Below are 16,116 nucleotides of genomic sequence, written 5' to 3' on the forward strand. Positions count from 1 at the left end.
GAGACATTTTATTTTTAATTATAATAATGCAGCTGGTAATTTTATAAAAAGATTTTGTAGTTCAACTTCTGGTGAAGCTGAAATAAATAGGTCCTGCAGACAAGCCTCATTCTGACGTTCAGAAAATTTAGGTTAACAACCGGTGAAGCTACCGAAAAGTAACCCTTTTGAATGAAGATGGATATAAACAATATTTTTAAAATTAATTTCTTAATTTTACTTAAAAACCAAATGTAAACATATATAAACAAAATATTTTAGAAAATAATTCTTAATTTTAAATAAAAAATGATTGTAAAGAATATTTTTTTAAATAATTATTGAAAAATATTGCTGGTTCTTTCGGATAATAGGGGCACCTGAAACCTCCCTTCCAAAACGAAAAAAGTTTTAGTGCTTTTACTATTTTAAAGCGCTTTTTTATGTTTGAAACACAAGTAGTTGCTAATTGTAAACTTAGAACAACAAGGGCGCATGGCGGAAATTCTTCAGGGTTTAAATGTATTGTAATGGTTTTATGGTGGTCGAAAAACGTTTTTTAGCCGCCATGTTACTTCCTATTTACTTGCGTCCTCACAAGGGCAGAGTTTGGTTTTTAATGTAGAGAACTATTTATTACTAAAAAACGAAATGGTGAAATATAAAAACAAGTTAAGCTAAAAGTAAAAACAAAACATTTTAATTCAAAGAATTAAAGAAAGAAAAAAATTCAAAGAAATTTCGAACATTTATTGCTATAAACATAACGAAGAAGTGAAACATAACGAACAAGTGAAAATAAAAAAATAAATAATTGCAACCAAAGGCAAGATAAGTCAACGCAAAAAGAAAAACAGATTTTTTTTTAAAACAGCAAAATTCAAATGTTTGTTTGCATAAAGCAGTTCAACGAATTTTTTTTTTTTTTTTAAATAAAGAAATATTTTTGAAAATAAAACAATTCGGAGAGGTTAATTTGTACCTTTCCTTGTGTGCAGGGCATCTCCAACAAAAATTGTCTTTTTTTAGTTGTACTTCTGTCATTTGTCTTTGACAAATGAGACACGCCGGACCTTCTGCTCGTAAAATATTTTTTTTCTGTTAGAAACGCTTTCACTTCCTCATAACTTTTCCAAAATTGGCTCATACTTTCTATATCCATCATTCAAAATGTCAATAATGGTAGAAGCACCGGTGTCACATGTCACATGTCACGTGATCTAACTGTTCAGATTTTTCAGAACGAGGCTCGTCTGCTGGACCTACTTATCTCAGTTGCACCCAATTTCTTTTCAAATATTTATTCGTGATGTTTGGTTTGATTGTTTTGCAACAGAAAATTCTTGTTTTGGTTTTTAACTTGGCAGAATATAATTGACTTTTGCAAAGGAAAAGGAAAAAAAAAACATCAATGTTCAATGCATTTTTGGTTAGGAAGCCAGTATCCTTAGACAGCCTAATCTGGTAATACCAGACTATATTTTATCCAATTTAGTTTTATGCAAAAAAATTTGTGAAAGTTTAATAATAGATATTAAATATTAATCTATAAATAGTTCCCAAGTTTCACTTTCTCTGGAATATTTTAAAGTTTTAAAGGCCATAATATGGACATAATCTCCCATTTGAGAATTAACATATTTCAGATTTCCATTGAATGTGATCCATAAAGGTAACGAATTAGCAGATTCAGCAGCAAAAAACGCCTTAAATCTCCCAATCGATGCAAATTTTAAAATTCCATACATAGATCTAAAAAGACGTATCAACGCTTACACAACAGAGAAATGTCAAACGTATTGGAATGAACACCCTAACAACAAACTTCACCAAAAATGAGAAAAAAAAAACCAGGACAAAATACGAAACTAAACAGAAAAGAACTCAAACTAACAAGAATAAAAATAGGCCATACTCACTTAACCCACTCATATCTCCTAAAAAAAGAAAGCCAATCCATCTGTATACCTTGTCAAACACCACTCACAATCAAACACATATTAATTAAATGTACTGATTTTGTAACAGCAAAAAATCAATTCTACAAAGAAAACAATATTAAAAACAATCCCCATATCATACTCTCCTATCTTAAAAAAAATTGGCCTTTATAAATTTTCAAAAGAACCCTTTATACAACAGCTCCCTGAACCCATAGACACTTGGCATAAAATAACCCAAAGGGTTGGCATACCATAAAACCCAACGAAACAAACAAACGTCACCAATGAAATAGATTTCCTTGAATTTTAATTTCTTCTAAAAAACACCTTAAACTAAAAGCTTAAATCGTATTATTTGGATTCATCGGATTACTGTCCTCATTTTGAATGTTATTTTCACGACGTTTCGGTCGATGTAACCTCCGTGAACTCGGGAATGTTTGTGTCAAACTTGAGAATTTGAACGGAATTTCGAACAGAACCCTTTATTTACTTTACGGGGGTAGCATGCTCTTGTTCCATCAGCCATGACTGTATAGAGGTCCTAAGTAATTCGCAATTGTATTTTTCGGTTGCCCATACTGAGAATTGAACCTTCAACCTTCAGGAGAATATAACTTTTTACAATTAATTTTTTCAAGATACACCTGAAGAAGATCGGAGATTACATCTACCAAGACGTGAAAATAACACTTAAGATGAGAACAGTAGTCCGATGAATCCAAATAATATGAATAATCGATCCACAGCTCAAAAATTCAGAACCGTCATAAAAGCTTTAAATTTTGGACATTTTCTAGAATCAAAATCGTCTGATTTTTGTCATGAAGTCATCGTGTTTATTTTATTTATCAAATTCCTTTTTCCTCTCAAGTTAAAATTCCTTGGAACTATTTTAATGTAAATATTTTCTCGGGTTAAATACCTTTGTCGTTTCGATAACATTCTTTCTGCTGTTTAAACATCTTTTCTTTGTTATCGAATATTTCTAACCTAAACACTGACAATCGGCTATGCAGCAGGCTAATCAATATCTTCTGGGAGCCAATAACACGACAAGATACACCTGATGAAAGTTGGAGATTACATCGGCCAAAACGTTGTGAAAATAACACTCAAGCTGAGAACATTAGTTCTGATAATCCAAATAATCTAAATTATTATAGCAGGGGAGGGGGGGGGCTTTGTTCGGTTGTAAAATACACTTAAATATGATGTTTTAATTTGTCCAGATTTCGTATATATTATTATAGAGTCGTGATTTCAAAAGAAAAAAAATGCATTAGGGTGCCATCAGCTAGAATCGAAACCGAAAGCAAAACTGTATCATTCAAATCTGGTGACGTTACCACTGTACCAACGTGACACGGATATGAACTGATTAAAAATAAACTAAGATAAATGTACAAAATGTATAACGATTTTTTGCAATTTTGACTCCTTTTTGATCCCTTAAAACTATTCTAACCAACTAAGGACTGATAAAAGAACGGTCCATAAAAAATCCAATCATTTGAGGTTCCTAGCGCCGCTCTGCGACTTTTAGTTTCGGAGGAGATAGAGTTTGAAAATATGGAGACAGACAGACAGGCATATAGCCTTTTATATATTAGATTATCAATTAATTTTGTTTTTTACTTATCGATTCAGATTGAGAGCAATAGAGAAAGAGGGAGTTTTGTCTTCTTTTTTTTCTATTGATTAGTTTCGTTTAAACGATTCCAATAAATAGGAATTAAATTATAATATATATATAAAAAGAGGGTGTCTTATAATAATGTTGTGGCGGAATTACATACGAATGAACTCATCCATGTACATAAATACCGGAAGACAAGGTATTAATGCAGGGTCTAGATCTGGAGAACCAACAGAGCCTGTTCTTGGCTAGACGATGTAAGAAATTTTTCAGTCATACTACAAGCTCTAATTGCCATTGTATCGATCGGTTTGATTGGTCGAATTTAACCAGACATGTCACGCGCATTTGGCGCCAATTTCTATTTTCTATTCTGTTTCTTCAGTTCGTTCCAGATCAGCGAAGGAGAAAGGACTCCTTTTTGGGCGCCAACATTTGTGCCTTCTATACTTCAGATCTCATCCATGGATGAAGTATAGAACATATTTGTAAAAGCCTACGAATTAGACTTAATTATAAGACAGAATGTCTACAACCGCATTATGGACCTTTCTTATCATTGTGAACTTTCATCTTCGGTATGCAGTCTGTTTGCATTGCTATCAATTTTTTAGGGCCATGAGGTTCAATGGAACACGGCTAAATTCATCCTTCCCCCGCAACAGACTACGACAGCATGCGGAATGCAAAAGGACTAAAACTACCGCTTCATTGAAGCAACCCACCAGCTCCACCACGTTGGACGCAAGATGGGCGCACTATTTTGCAATAATATCCTGTGTACCAATAAAGTTTGTCTTGAATTTTACAGGTAGGGGTTTGTTGTTTTGTAATGGTCTCATTTCTTGCCTTCAACAGAGAGCATCGAACATGTTTGTTAAAATCCCCATCTTGACATAAAATAATTCCTATAACGAACAACTCCCACTTTTTGTATATTCTTAATATATTTTTTACGCTATTTCTGCGTTCTGTTTTCCTTTGTAACTCTTTAACTAGGGTTATAACAGATACCTAAATGGAATTCCCTCGTTTTTATTTGGGGGGGGGGGCTTATAAAAAAAGAAAAAAAACGAATTAACGAAATCTTATGGAACTTGTTATCTCCTGTATACCTCCTAAAAACTTAAAATTCTACTTGTATTGACGATTAACGACCCTGGTGTCTAACTCTGTCCCGTGGGGAGGCATAGTAAATAGGTACATTTAAACAGCTTGAAAAAGTGTCTGCAAAGAAGGAATTAAAAATATATAAAAGCTATTTCAAATTGTAGACTGTGGGATTGCTTTTCTATATAAATTTAATATAAAATGAGCACCCACTTACTGGTTAGTTAGCGGTAAACGAGGCTTGTAATCGATTTGAGTTTCCAATTTTGGCGGTGAGGGGCCTTTTTTATTTATTTATTTTATTCTTTTCTGTTTAATGTAAAAATGGCGCGGGGAGTTTATTATTATTATTACAAATTTTAGATTAGGGGAGGTATTTTTTTTATTTATCTATTTTATTTTTTTGCTCTATTTCAAATAAAAAAGCCCCCATTCCCCTACCTGTCAGTTAAAATTTATAAGAAGTAAATCTGTCATTTGCAAATCGTGCTAAAATAAGAACTTTTTTTTTTGCCCCCCCCCTTTTTTCAGACTATTTGAATGTTATAGACACAATCACGTTTACACACTGATTCTCGCCAGATCACCGAAGTTAAGCAACGTTGAGCCTGGCCAGTACCAGATGGGTGACCATTTGGGAAGACGAGGTGCTGTATTTACCGCGAGGTAAAATATGTCCGGTATAATAGTTGAGAAACTGGCGCGGTCTATCCTTCTCTCGGAGTAGATGGGACTCTCTTAAGCCGTGGTAGGCACCACGTCTAGTGATGGCATCAGGATAAAAAAAAATACCCTTGATAGCCCTGGTGAAGCATCAAGTATTCAGCTACCGACAAGATTTGAATTACACTACAAACTCGTGTAGTGAGTTCAACGGCCGCGCTGGATGGATGTTTGAATGTAGTCGCCAAATAAAAGTAGAATTTTAATTCTTTGAATGGGTAAATTATGTCGGGTATAATAGTATAAAAATATCATTTGTTTACCATTTCACAAGCAATGTAATCATATTACCGCTTGTCTCAAGCAAGCGAATACGATGAACTTGTTTTATGTACTTGTTTTATTCATTAATTTCCTTCGTTTAAGTATATTACACACCCAAACATTAGCATCAATAAAATAAACATTATATACGCTCAGAAATAAATTTCAATGTTAAATGTGTAATTTTTAGCAAAGCAAATGTTATTTCTATATGGGCAATAATGGCGGCACAAATAGGGGGGGGGACATAGTTTTGAAAGCCGATTTGTCATAATTTTTTGTAGGTTTCCGATTATTTTTTTGATGGTATTAAAAGATTAAAACAAAGTTAATTTCCAAAAGGAAAAAAATATTTGTACGCGTGAAAAAAAAAAAAAAAAAGTTATGAAAAATGTTTTCACGGCGACATTCAGAAGCTGACAAATTCAGATAAATTTGGAAGTTAAACAAATTTATTGTAAAAATCCTTTGAAAGATAGATATTAGTTTTCTGGATCTATTTCAAAGATAATTAGTAAAGTCCTAAGATATTGAATTAAATTAAAAAAAAAACACTTTGTTTGTACAAAAAAATAGCTTACTTAACCCCCCAAAAGCGGGATTCTAGCTTCACTTTAGAAAATACAAACGAAGTCGTCTAAGTGTGGATTCTACGGAAGCCCAAAATGCTAGAAAGTCAAGACTGTCTGGAAATGACGTCAGATAGTTAGAGGGATGTAGGAAGTGCCGGTTTTCTTTTTTCCCCAGCCATGTATCCGTACATTCCTATTGTTAACGTTTGTATAATATTTACCATTTTTTTATTTAACGATTTTTCTGCGTTCCTGCTTTTAAATTAAAAATCATTTTTCAAGGTTACATAAAAATTATGTTGCGCCGAGAGTTTCATGTTCATTCAAGCAAGGAAAATATTAGAATCTTATAAAAATTATGCGAAACATAATATAAAAAAAAAAGTAGAAATATTTTCTGCAAATATATTTTTTTTGTGTGTGTAAAAATATTAAGTAACAAAGCTTAATTAAATGATAATATCGGTAGTTCGAGAAATTAATTTTTCTTCGAGTTATATCGAATTCATTAATACGGACTTTGGAGGCTTTTTTCCGTAATGTCCCTGAAAAAATTAATTTCTTTTTTATTGTTACAATTTATGATGCTTTATTTTTATTTTAAAAAAAAAAGGAAAAATAAATTCATTCATTTTTTTTACTACTAAAAACCAAAACTTTAATAAAGGTGTTTTTGTTTAAACAAAATAATACATTCCAACTAAGATTCGAACAGAAATAATTGGTTCATTATATTTCGTGATCATTATTTTATAAATACTGAAAATTTCATTAAAATTGATTTTTGGTGAATTTTAAGTAAAGGGAGGGGTCATACTGTTTATACATTTTGAGAATCGGTATTCATTTTGCCCGTACCTAGTTATTTCAATTTTTTTTTTTTTTTTTACACAGTGATCACCACTTATCAAGGCCCGGAAGCCACTCAGGGATAAGGGTTATTGCAAGTACATTACGTTAGTGTGGAGATTTGATGAAGTGTTTACTTAAGGGGGCGGTTCATTAGGAATTTGTTAACATTGGACTTGAAGACATCCAAGTTGTAGTCCGGAGGGAAGCAGGCAGACGGAACAGAGTTCCACAGGCGTGCCGTTCTAAGAAAGAAGCTTTGTTCATGGAATCCGCGTTTTGATTTAGGCACAGATATAGAGTGGGAGAAATTTTTCAATGGATTCAGCTAGACGGGTGTTTTTCGTGAAAGATTGGCGAGGGGGGACCAGAGATCTGAGTTCAGACGAGCACCTGCCATGAAAATAACAAATAATAATTTACTCCTGGCCGAGGAATTGACGAAGCCTCTATAGAGAAATGTGGACACATCTATATAAACAAAATGCTATTTCGAATGTAAACATGAAGTTAAGATTGGTTTTGCTACTTATGTACGATAAATTAAGGCCCGACAAAGGCCCGGCAACTGCTCCTGCTGATTCTTGTGTGACGTATTCGTTACATGTCAACACTCGGGACCCACATGTTGTATGCAGACAGTCACAAGGAAACAAAGACAAACAAAGAATACAACTCACTTTTTTTTTCTTTCAATTGAAACAACTGGCATTTATTTACAGGTACTTCCAGAATAACGCATTGTCTCTTGTTCAAAAGTCTTCTCATAATCCAATTTTACTAACAAGACTCTGTCGTGTCGAACTCGTGGAACTTAGTCTTTGTCCAGTCATGTCGAGGACATGTCTTTCCCTGTCGGTCACAGGCCACATGTGTAACACGTCTATTTCTGTCCTCTGTCTCGAGCACGTCTTGAATACCTACTTCTCTGAAACCATGTGTCCCTTTTATATCTGCTGTGACGTCACATCGCTCACCCGGCTTGGTCATTTGCGTATAGCTGCTAGTAACCCAGCGTCAGTGACTTTGTTACACTGGCAGGTTTTGTTTTTTTACGTTAATTTTTGTAAAAAAAAAAAAAAAAAAAAAAAAAGTTTATTTTATCAATTTCATTTATTACGGACTATTATCCTCATCGTACCAAATAGTATTTATATTATTTAATTGGAATTCATTATTGAGATGAGTATTATTTATTAATTTTATTTATTGCGGACTATAATCCTCATCTTTTCTTAGTTGTTTCACGACGTTTCGGCCAACTATTCCTCTGGCCTTCGTCAGGTGGTAAACGCGACGGGATAGGAACTCTGAATCTCTTGACAGCAACTACAGAAGGCAGTGAATGCAGTCATGAGAGTCAGAGTTCCTATCCCGTTGAGGTTACCACCTGATGAAGGCCAGAGGAATAGTTGGCCGAAACGTCGTGAAACAACTAAGAAAAGATGAAGATAATAGTCTACAATAAATAAAAATTAATAAATAATACTCATCTCAATAATGAATTCCAATTAAATACAAGTTTATTTATTTATTTTTAGTAACCCAGCGCCAGTGGCTTCGTTACATTAGCATGAAGTCTTTTTTTTTTTTTTTTTACGTCAAAAATTTTTGTTAAAAATAAAAAGTAAACAAGTTTTTTGTTTATTTATTTATTTTTAATCGTAGGGGAAATAATCGTTTTAAAATACAAGCGCAGATTGCTGGAATACATAATCAGCAGCAACCAATGGTCATTCAGTTGTCCATCGTCACAGGTTATTCGAATAACGTAACTAAATCGCACAAAATAAAGAATCAGCAGGAGCAATTGTCGTGCCTTTGTCATACCTTAATTTGTCGTAGATAACGAGTAAAACCCAAGTTAAGATGAAAACAACGCAAAGAAGATTCACAAGGAAATCATTTTGTAGAGAAACGAATACGTACCTGTACAAGTATCGGGGTTAACTTTATCAGTTGGATCGCATTCATGTTTTATCACGGTGCCATCGGCATAAAGTATCTGAGAAGAAAAGAGAATTTAAGGGATTTTTATATATAAACACGCCTGATAATAATAGTAAAAAAAAATAAGAGAAAAATAAAATTAAAACGCTCAACGATCCCAAGAGAACCGCAGAAAATAAAAACAAATAAAATAAACAAATGAAGACTTAATAATACAAAGATAATTAAAGTAATTAAGGATAAATATTAATATAAAAAAACTACAAATGGCATCGAGTAACACATGTCTGATATCTGAAACAGATCAATTAATTTCCAATTTCTGCGAACCTGCTCCATCTTTAATGAAATCCCCCATGTACGTTTGGAAGTCGAACATACGCCTGATGAAAGGAAGACGTCCCGAAATATAGTATCACGGGCCCACCTGTTGACGCAAGTACGAACATCCTACACATCAAATATTGTATATAAAAAAAACATATCTATACAGGGTGTCCCAAAAGAAGCTGATGGTTAAAAACAATTCATAACTTTCTTCATTTTTTATATTTTTCTTTTAATTTTTCAGATCATCTAGAGTAATTCTTCCAAGGTCATCATGAGACGTTACACTAACGAGGAGCGGATATTTGTTGTAGAGTCGTATTTTCGGTTGAATGAGTCAATATCAGAAACTCCAAGAGAATTTCGACGAAACTTCAACACAAGAAATTTCCCTATTCCCAATGCAATAAAAGCTACGGTGGCTCGATTTCATAAGCAAGGGTTTGTATGTGACCTCCCTAAATCTGGTAGACCCCGTACGGCAAGTAGTGATGAGATTAGCAGAGTGTGGCCGAGGATCCATCCACATCATTAAGTAGATCAAGTCAAATTGGTTCCAATGTGGTTCCAGCAGGACGGTGCAACGGCGCATACGGCACGAGAAACATTAAATCTGCTCCAGAACATATTCGACAACCGAATAATTTCTCGTGGCTGTGAGATAAATTGGCCACCCCGCTCGCCAGATCTCACATGTGCAGATTTCTTCTTTTGAGGTTACCTCAAAGAGCAGGTATACGCAAACAAATCAGCCACAAATAAATGCACTTAAAAACAATATAAAGGAGGAAATTAGGGCCATAAGCCCTGAAACATTAAGTGATGTGCTGGACAATGCCCTGCAGAGAGTACAAGAGTGAAAATGAAAATAGTGGATGCTTGAGTAACACCATTTTTCATAACTAAAATTAGACCTTGTGAAAAAACATACCCTAGATTAAGTTGTGTAAATAAAATTAGAATAAGTAGACTATGATATCTTACTATATCACGGAGAGGCTCATCTACCGACATCTGAAAATTGGTAAGTATAACTTAAATATTGAGGAAGTTAATCAAATTAAAAATCCGTCAGCTTCTTTTGGGAGAGCCTGTATATATGAGTATACATATACACATGAATTGGATCAATAAAAGTGAAACTGCATAGCTGATTCTACCATTATCTCTTAAGTTGCGTCAGTTTGAGTCTATCCGTCAGACCTTTGCATTGTTCTGCCTTCTATAAACTTAAATTTCTTCTTATATACACATCAAACAATGTTTCAAACGAACTACTTTAACTTATTATATAAATTGTGCTTTTATGAATGAACTAAAGATTGTAGAAAAACATAATTAATGTTTTTTGCTTTCTTTTTTTAGTACTCGTAAAGTTTTGAACTGTAAAGAAACGTCTGGTTCGATTTTTATCCGGTTTAAAATTGTACAATAGTTGAGATATATATATACATATACACACCTATATACATATACACATACACATATATATATATACATACACATATACACACCTCTATATATATATATATATATATATATATATATATATATATATATATATATATATATATACACATTCATATACACACATACATATATATATATAAGTAACTTTGTCTGTCTGTGTACGGAAGAGTCTCCATTAAAATACTCTGTCAATTTTTGGCCTACAGACTTGAAACTTGATATATTGGAGACCCGTGGAACAAATTCGATGGATGGCCTGTTATATGGATAAAATTCCAGGGTTAGACATGATAAAGGTGAGAGAAATCTATTTTACGATAGTCTCCTTCGAAGTAATCTCATCCGGCTGCAATGCACTTGTTGTACCGTTCCAACAACATGGAAGTTGTCTTGTGTGAGCGTGTCAATGACCCTCATCACAGCCTTTTTCATCTTCTCAATTGTCTCATTACGACAGACCCTAAGGTCTTCCTTGAGCTTAGGGAATAACCAAAAGTCACAGGGAGCAAGGTCTGAACTCTAGGAAGGGTGAAAAACTGTCTTGATGCCCATCTTGGTCAAATAGTCTGTGGCAAGAATGGAGCACCCATGGGACAAACTTTGCGGAAATCTTCCGCATCTTCAGTTCTTCGTGAATAACTGTGTGCACAGTTCCCACACTGACATCAAATTTTGCACTTATTATCTCTATAGACACACGACAGTCTTTATCCATGAAATTTTTTTTATTTGGCCAATGAACTCCGGTATTCTGACTTCCTTACTCCTTCTACACATCTCATCATCTCTTACAGACTCCCTGCCTTCCTTGAATCTCTTATGCCACTCAAAAACTGATGCTCGATTCATGCAAAATGATCGAAAAGCAGTCGAAAGCATTCCATACGTTTCTGGTGAATTTTTTTCCAAGTTTAAAACAGAATTTTATTGCATATCGTTCTTCTTAAGTGTGTGTTTTAAATTCACCAGCTGTGACAATCAGGCTTTAGTAGAGTGTATTCCAATTCCTGCTGTAGCTGTTCATTTGAACCTGAAATCATAGACATTAGTCATTCATCTCATAAGCTGTAGAGCAATAGCATATTATGTACGGCATAATCATGTTGACACTGGTTCTCGTCAGATCATCGAAGTTAAGCAATGTTGAACCTGGTTAGTATCGGATGGGTGACCATTCGGGAATTCTAGGCACTGTATGTGTTCTCTGCTTATCTCGGCATTTGTTTCCAATCGTCCTGTACATACATTTCACTTGCCACTGGTATTTAACAATGTCGACTCAGGAGAGGTGTGGTTTGCGATTGCGCACCTCCTGCCACAAAGATGTCACATGTAGGCACCCTTTCGTGGTTATCCATAGTCTGTCAAAGACTGGAGGAGCCTATGTATGTATGTAACAGCATACTGAATTTTCAAAAGTCTACGACAATTTTAAATGTTTGTACAAACAAGTTTGGAAACTTATTGAAGACAACTAGTAGCTTAGAAGAAAATCAAAATATTTGTCCATTTTTATGCACATTGAAATGTTACGTAAGGACTTTGCAGTCAGTTTTTTGGGGGTTTTTTTTTCTCCAATTTTTGTTCACTAAGGCCAAAAATAAAGGTGGAAGCATTTCATTTATAAAAAGATGGCAACATTAAGTAAAGAAACAAATTTTTTTTTTCTTAAACAAACTAAATAAAAATACAAACTCACCTCGTTACTTCGCTTTCTAATGTCTATAATATAAGTAAAATGCGGAACGATGTTTTCAAAGTGCAAATACAAGAGACATTTGAACCAACCGTGACTAACACTTCTACAAACTACTATCTACGAGGGATTTTATATCTCCAACCGGGAAAGATGATTTACAAGAAGAAAAATATTAAAACCTGAGGTAGACTTTTATAAGTCGAAAGCTTGTTTATTTTTTAACATAAATAATTTATTTGGGAAAAAAAACACAGACACATCGTTATTTGATTTTCTAATTTCTATAATACTAGCAGATGTATCCGGCGGGGCCTGGTATTAAATGTAACGTTAAATTCTTTTTTAAAAAAAATGCAAGGAAAGAAACTGATACATGTGCATGCGAGTATTGTTTTTTCTAAGCAGTTCACTTCTTGTAAGTAAAAAAAAAAAATACTCGAGCTGAGATCGAAATCCAAACCTAAAGATAGTGAATCAAGTACGGTAAGCATTAGGCCAGCTTATTACAATCTTTAAAAAGTGCTTTCAAGCTTACTTATTCCTAACATAAGGAAGCTGTCATGTGAACGATTCACGCATGCAGTCATGAAACAGTTGACAAACAGATAAAAATCCGATGCCCCCCCACGTACCAATTTTATAATTTTGACCCCTGTAGCAACCTTTTTTCCAGATGAAAACTGATTAAAATGTTTTCTGTATGTCTGAATACCCTATATACCAAATTTAAAGTCTGTAAATCAAGAATTCGTTGAGTATATAGGTTGAGAAGTGTCCTCACGCACACACATATTGTCACTTTTATAGATATACTAGCATTTCAGCCCGGCGTTGCCCGGGTGTTTGGAGGTGTATGTTGAGCAAAAAAAAAAAGCGGTCAATTTTTTTAAATTTGACCCCCTATTATTACCCCTTAACATTTATTGTTTTGGGCTCAAATCAAGTTATTAAGTTAGACCCATGTCCGAGGAACCTATATCTAAAATCTCAAGTGTTTAGACCCAAAATTGGCGGAGGAGTTTGGTAGAGTTTTCAAAGGTCAAATCGTTGAACTTTGACCCCTTAACAGCCAAATTTCTGGCTGAAAATGGAGTACAAAGATTTTCCCAAATCTCAGTACCCTGTATATCAAATTTCGAGTCTGTAGACTTAAAATTGACAGTTATTGCGTAGGGAAATGTACACAGACACACAGACACACAGACAGACACGTTCACTTTTACAGATGTATAGTAAGATAGATCTTATACCTCAAAAGTACCATCCTTCATTTTCTTGATGACCGTTCCATCCGAGGTGATGATCCGATGTTGTTCTAGGTAAGCATGTTTGTTACGCGTGGCTTCGCATGGCTGTATACCATAGTTACGGAATGGATAGCTTTGTTTCACCAATATTTGATTTTCATTTCGAGATGCATGTTCTATTCCTGCAAACAAAAGGTGAATTACAACATTAACAGAATTATAAATTTAATTCTAACCATCACTGAAAAATCTATCTATAAATCTATAAAAGTGAAAGTGTCTGTGTGTGTGTCTGTGTGTGTACATTTCCATACGCAATAACTCTGTCGATTTTAAGTCTACAGACTCGAAATTTGATATACAGGGTACTGAGATTTGGGAAAATCGATGTGACCGGATTTCGGCTAGAAATTTGGCGATTAAGGGGTCAAAGTTCAATGATATGACTTTTGAGAAATCTACCAAACTCCTCCGACATTTTTGGTCTAAGCACTTAAAATTTTAGATATAGGTTCCTTGGACATGGATCTAACTTAATAACTTGATTTGAGCCTAAAACGATAAATGTTAAGGGGTCATGATAGGGGTCAAAGTTTAAAAAATTGACCTTTTTTTTTTTTTTTTTGCTCAACGTACACCTCCAAATACCCGGGCAACGCCGGGCACCCATGCTAGTATATCTATAAGAGTGAACGTGTGTGTGTGTCTGTCTGTCTGTCTGTCTGTCTGTCTGTCTGTGTACATTTCCCTACACAATATCTTTGTCAATTTTTAGTCTACAGACTCGAAATTTGAGATACAGGTACTGAGATTTGGAAACATCTTTCTAATCCGTTTTCGACCAGAAATTTGGCTGTTAAGGAGTCAAAGTTCAACGATTGCACCTTTGAAAACTCTACTAAACTCCTCTGCCAATTTTGGGTCTAAACATTTGAGATTTTAGATATAGGTTCTTTGGACATGGATCTAACTTAATAACTTGATTTGAGCCGAAAACAATAAAAGTTAAGGGATCATAATAGGAGTCAAATTTTTAAAAATTGATCGCTTTTTCTTTTTTTTTTTTTTTTCTCAACATACACCTCCGGGCAACGCCGGGCTGAAATGCTAGTATGAGAAACAATTAGGATGAATGGCACTACGGTAAAATGTTAAACATAAATTGAATCACTTACTTATCTAATATATAAAAGGCTATATGTCTGTCTGTCTGTCTCCATTTTTTCAAACTCTATCTCCTCCGAAACTAAAAGTCGCAGAGCGGCGCTTAGGGACTCAAATATTTGTATTTTTTATGGATCGTTCTTTTATGGGTCTTTAGCTGGTTAAAATAGTTTTAAGGGGTTAAAAAAGGGTCAAAATTGAAAAAATCGTTATAAATTTTGTACATACATCTTAGTTCATTTTTAATTTTTAATTTTAATCAGTTCATATGCGTGTCACGTTAGTACAGTGGTAACGTCACCAACTTTGAATGCTACAGTTTGGCTTTCGGTTTCGATTCCAGTTGATGGCACCGAAATACATTTTTTTTTTTTATCATTCTTTTGAAATTTTTTTATCATTCTTTTGAAATCACGACTCTATAATAATAATAACATATACGAAATTTGGACAAATTAAAATAGCATATTTAAGTGTATTTTACGACCTAGTCTAATATATAAAAATAAGTCAGTTTGATTTACAGAGTTAGATCTAGGTAGCTTTTAATGTGAATAATCAGTATTTGATTTTAAAGAGCCCATTTTTATTTATTATTTTTTTTTCTTACAGTAGGAAATGTAATCTGCTTCAATTTGTTTCAAAATATGCATATAATAATCTGGTAAATCAGTAATAAGAATAATGTTGATGCTAACGGCAACCTCTGTCTCGCAAGATAATGACTTTCTGCATCTGATACACTGCAGTGTCTGCTGTGGCTATACAGTCCAAACAGATGCAGGCCTGAACAGGTGATAAGGAGACCCAGGTTTGTCCAGTTACCAGGGTCCCTCAGTGTAGTAAACAAAGTCTGATGTAAAGTCAAGTCAATACGCTCGGAGCAAGCACAATGGCGGGAATTGCCGGAAAAGTGCTGCAGTGTTTCACCATTCACTTATCGGGACTCCAAACCAGATTTTTGTCAGGGTTTTTTTTATATTAATTCAGGTCAAATTTGATAGAATGTTTCTGAATTTTTGAGATTAGGATTGATAATTTGGATTATTTCAGATTACTCTTCTCATCTTCAGAAACATTATATCAAATCGATATGGACCCAAATTAATATGAAAATGGAAACAACTAGACGCGCTTTCCATTTCATAAACCCGTTTGGAATTCTAACGACCATTGACAA

General features: G+C 34.1%; 1 protein-coding gene across 4 annotated transcripts in view; it reads right to left on the reverse strand.

Annotated features, from left to right (window-relative positions):
* LOC145285868 (sperm-associated antigen 17-like) overlaps window positions 1-16,116 on the reverse strand; it is a 234,465-nt gene that overhangs the window by 90,325 nt on the left and 128,024 nt on the right. For all 4 annotated transcript variants that reach the window (XM_080134316.1, XM_080134314.1, XM_080134315.1 and 1 more), the window contains 2 exons: window positions 13,776-13,954; window positions 9,009-9,084 (listed from right to left, as the gene is read on the reverse strand). In XM_080134316.1, coding sequence (XP_079990442.1) covers window positions 9,009-9,084; window positions 13,776-13,954 — 255 coding nt within the window. The remainder of the gene's footprint in view (window positions 1-9,008; window positions 9,085-13,775; window positions 13,955-16,116) is intronic.

Source organism: Euprymna scolopes, chromosome 10 (genome assembly GCF_053919585.1).
Source record: "Euprymna scolopes isolate OS-2025 chromosome 10, ASM5391958v1, whole genome shotgun sequence".
NCBI classification, from domain to species: domain Eukaryota; kingdom Metazoa; phylum Mollusca; class Cephalopoda; order Sepiida; family Sepiolidae; genus Euprymna; species Euprymna scolopes.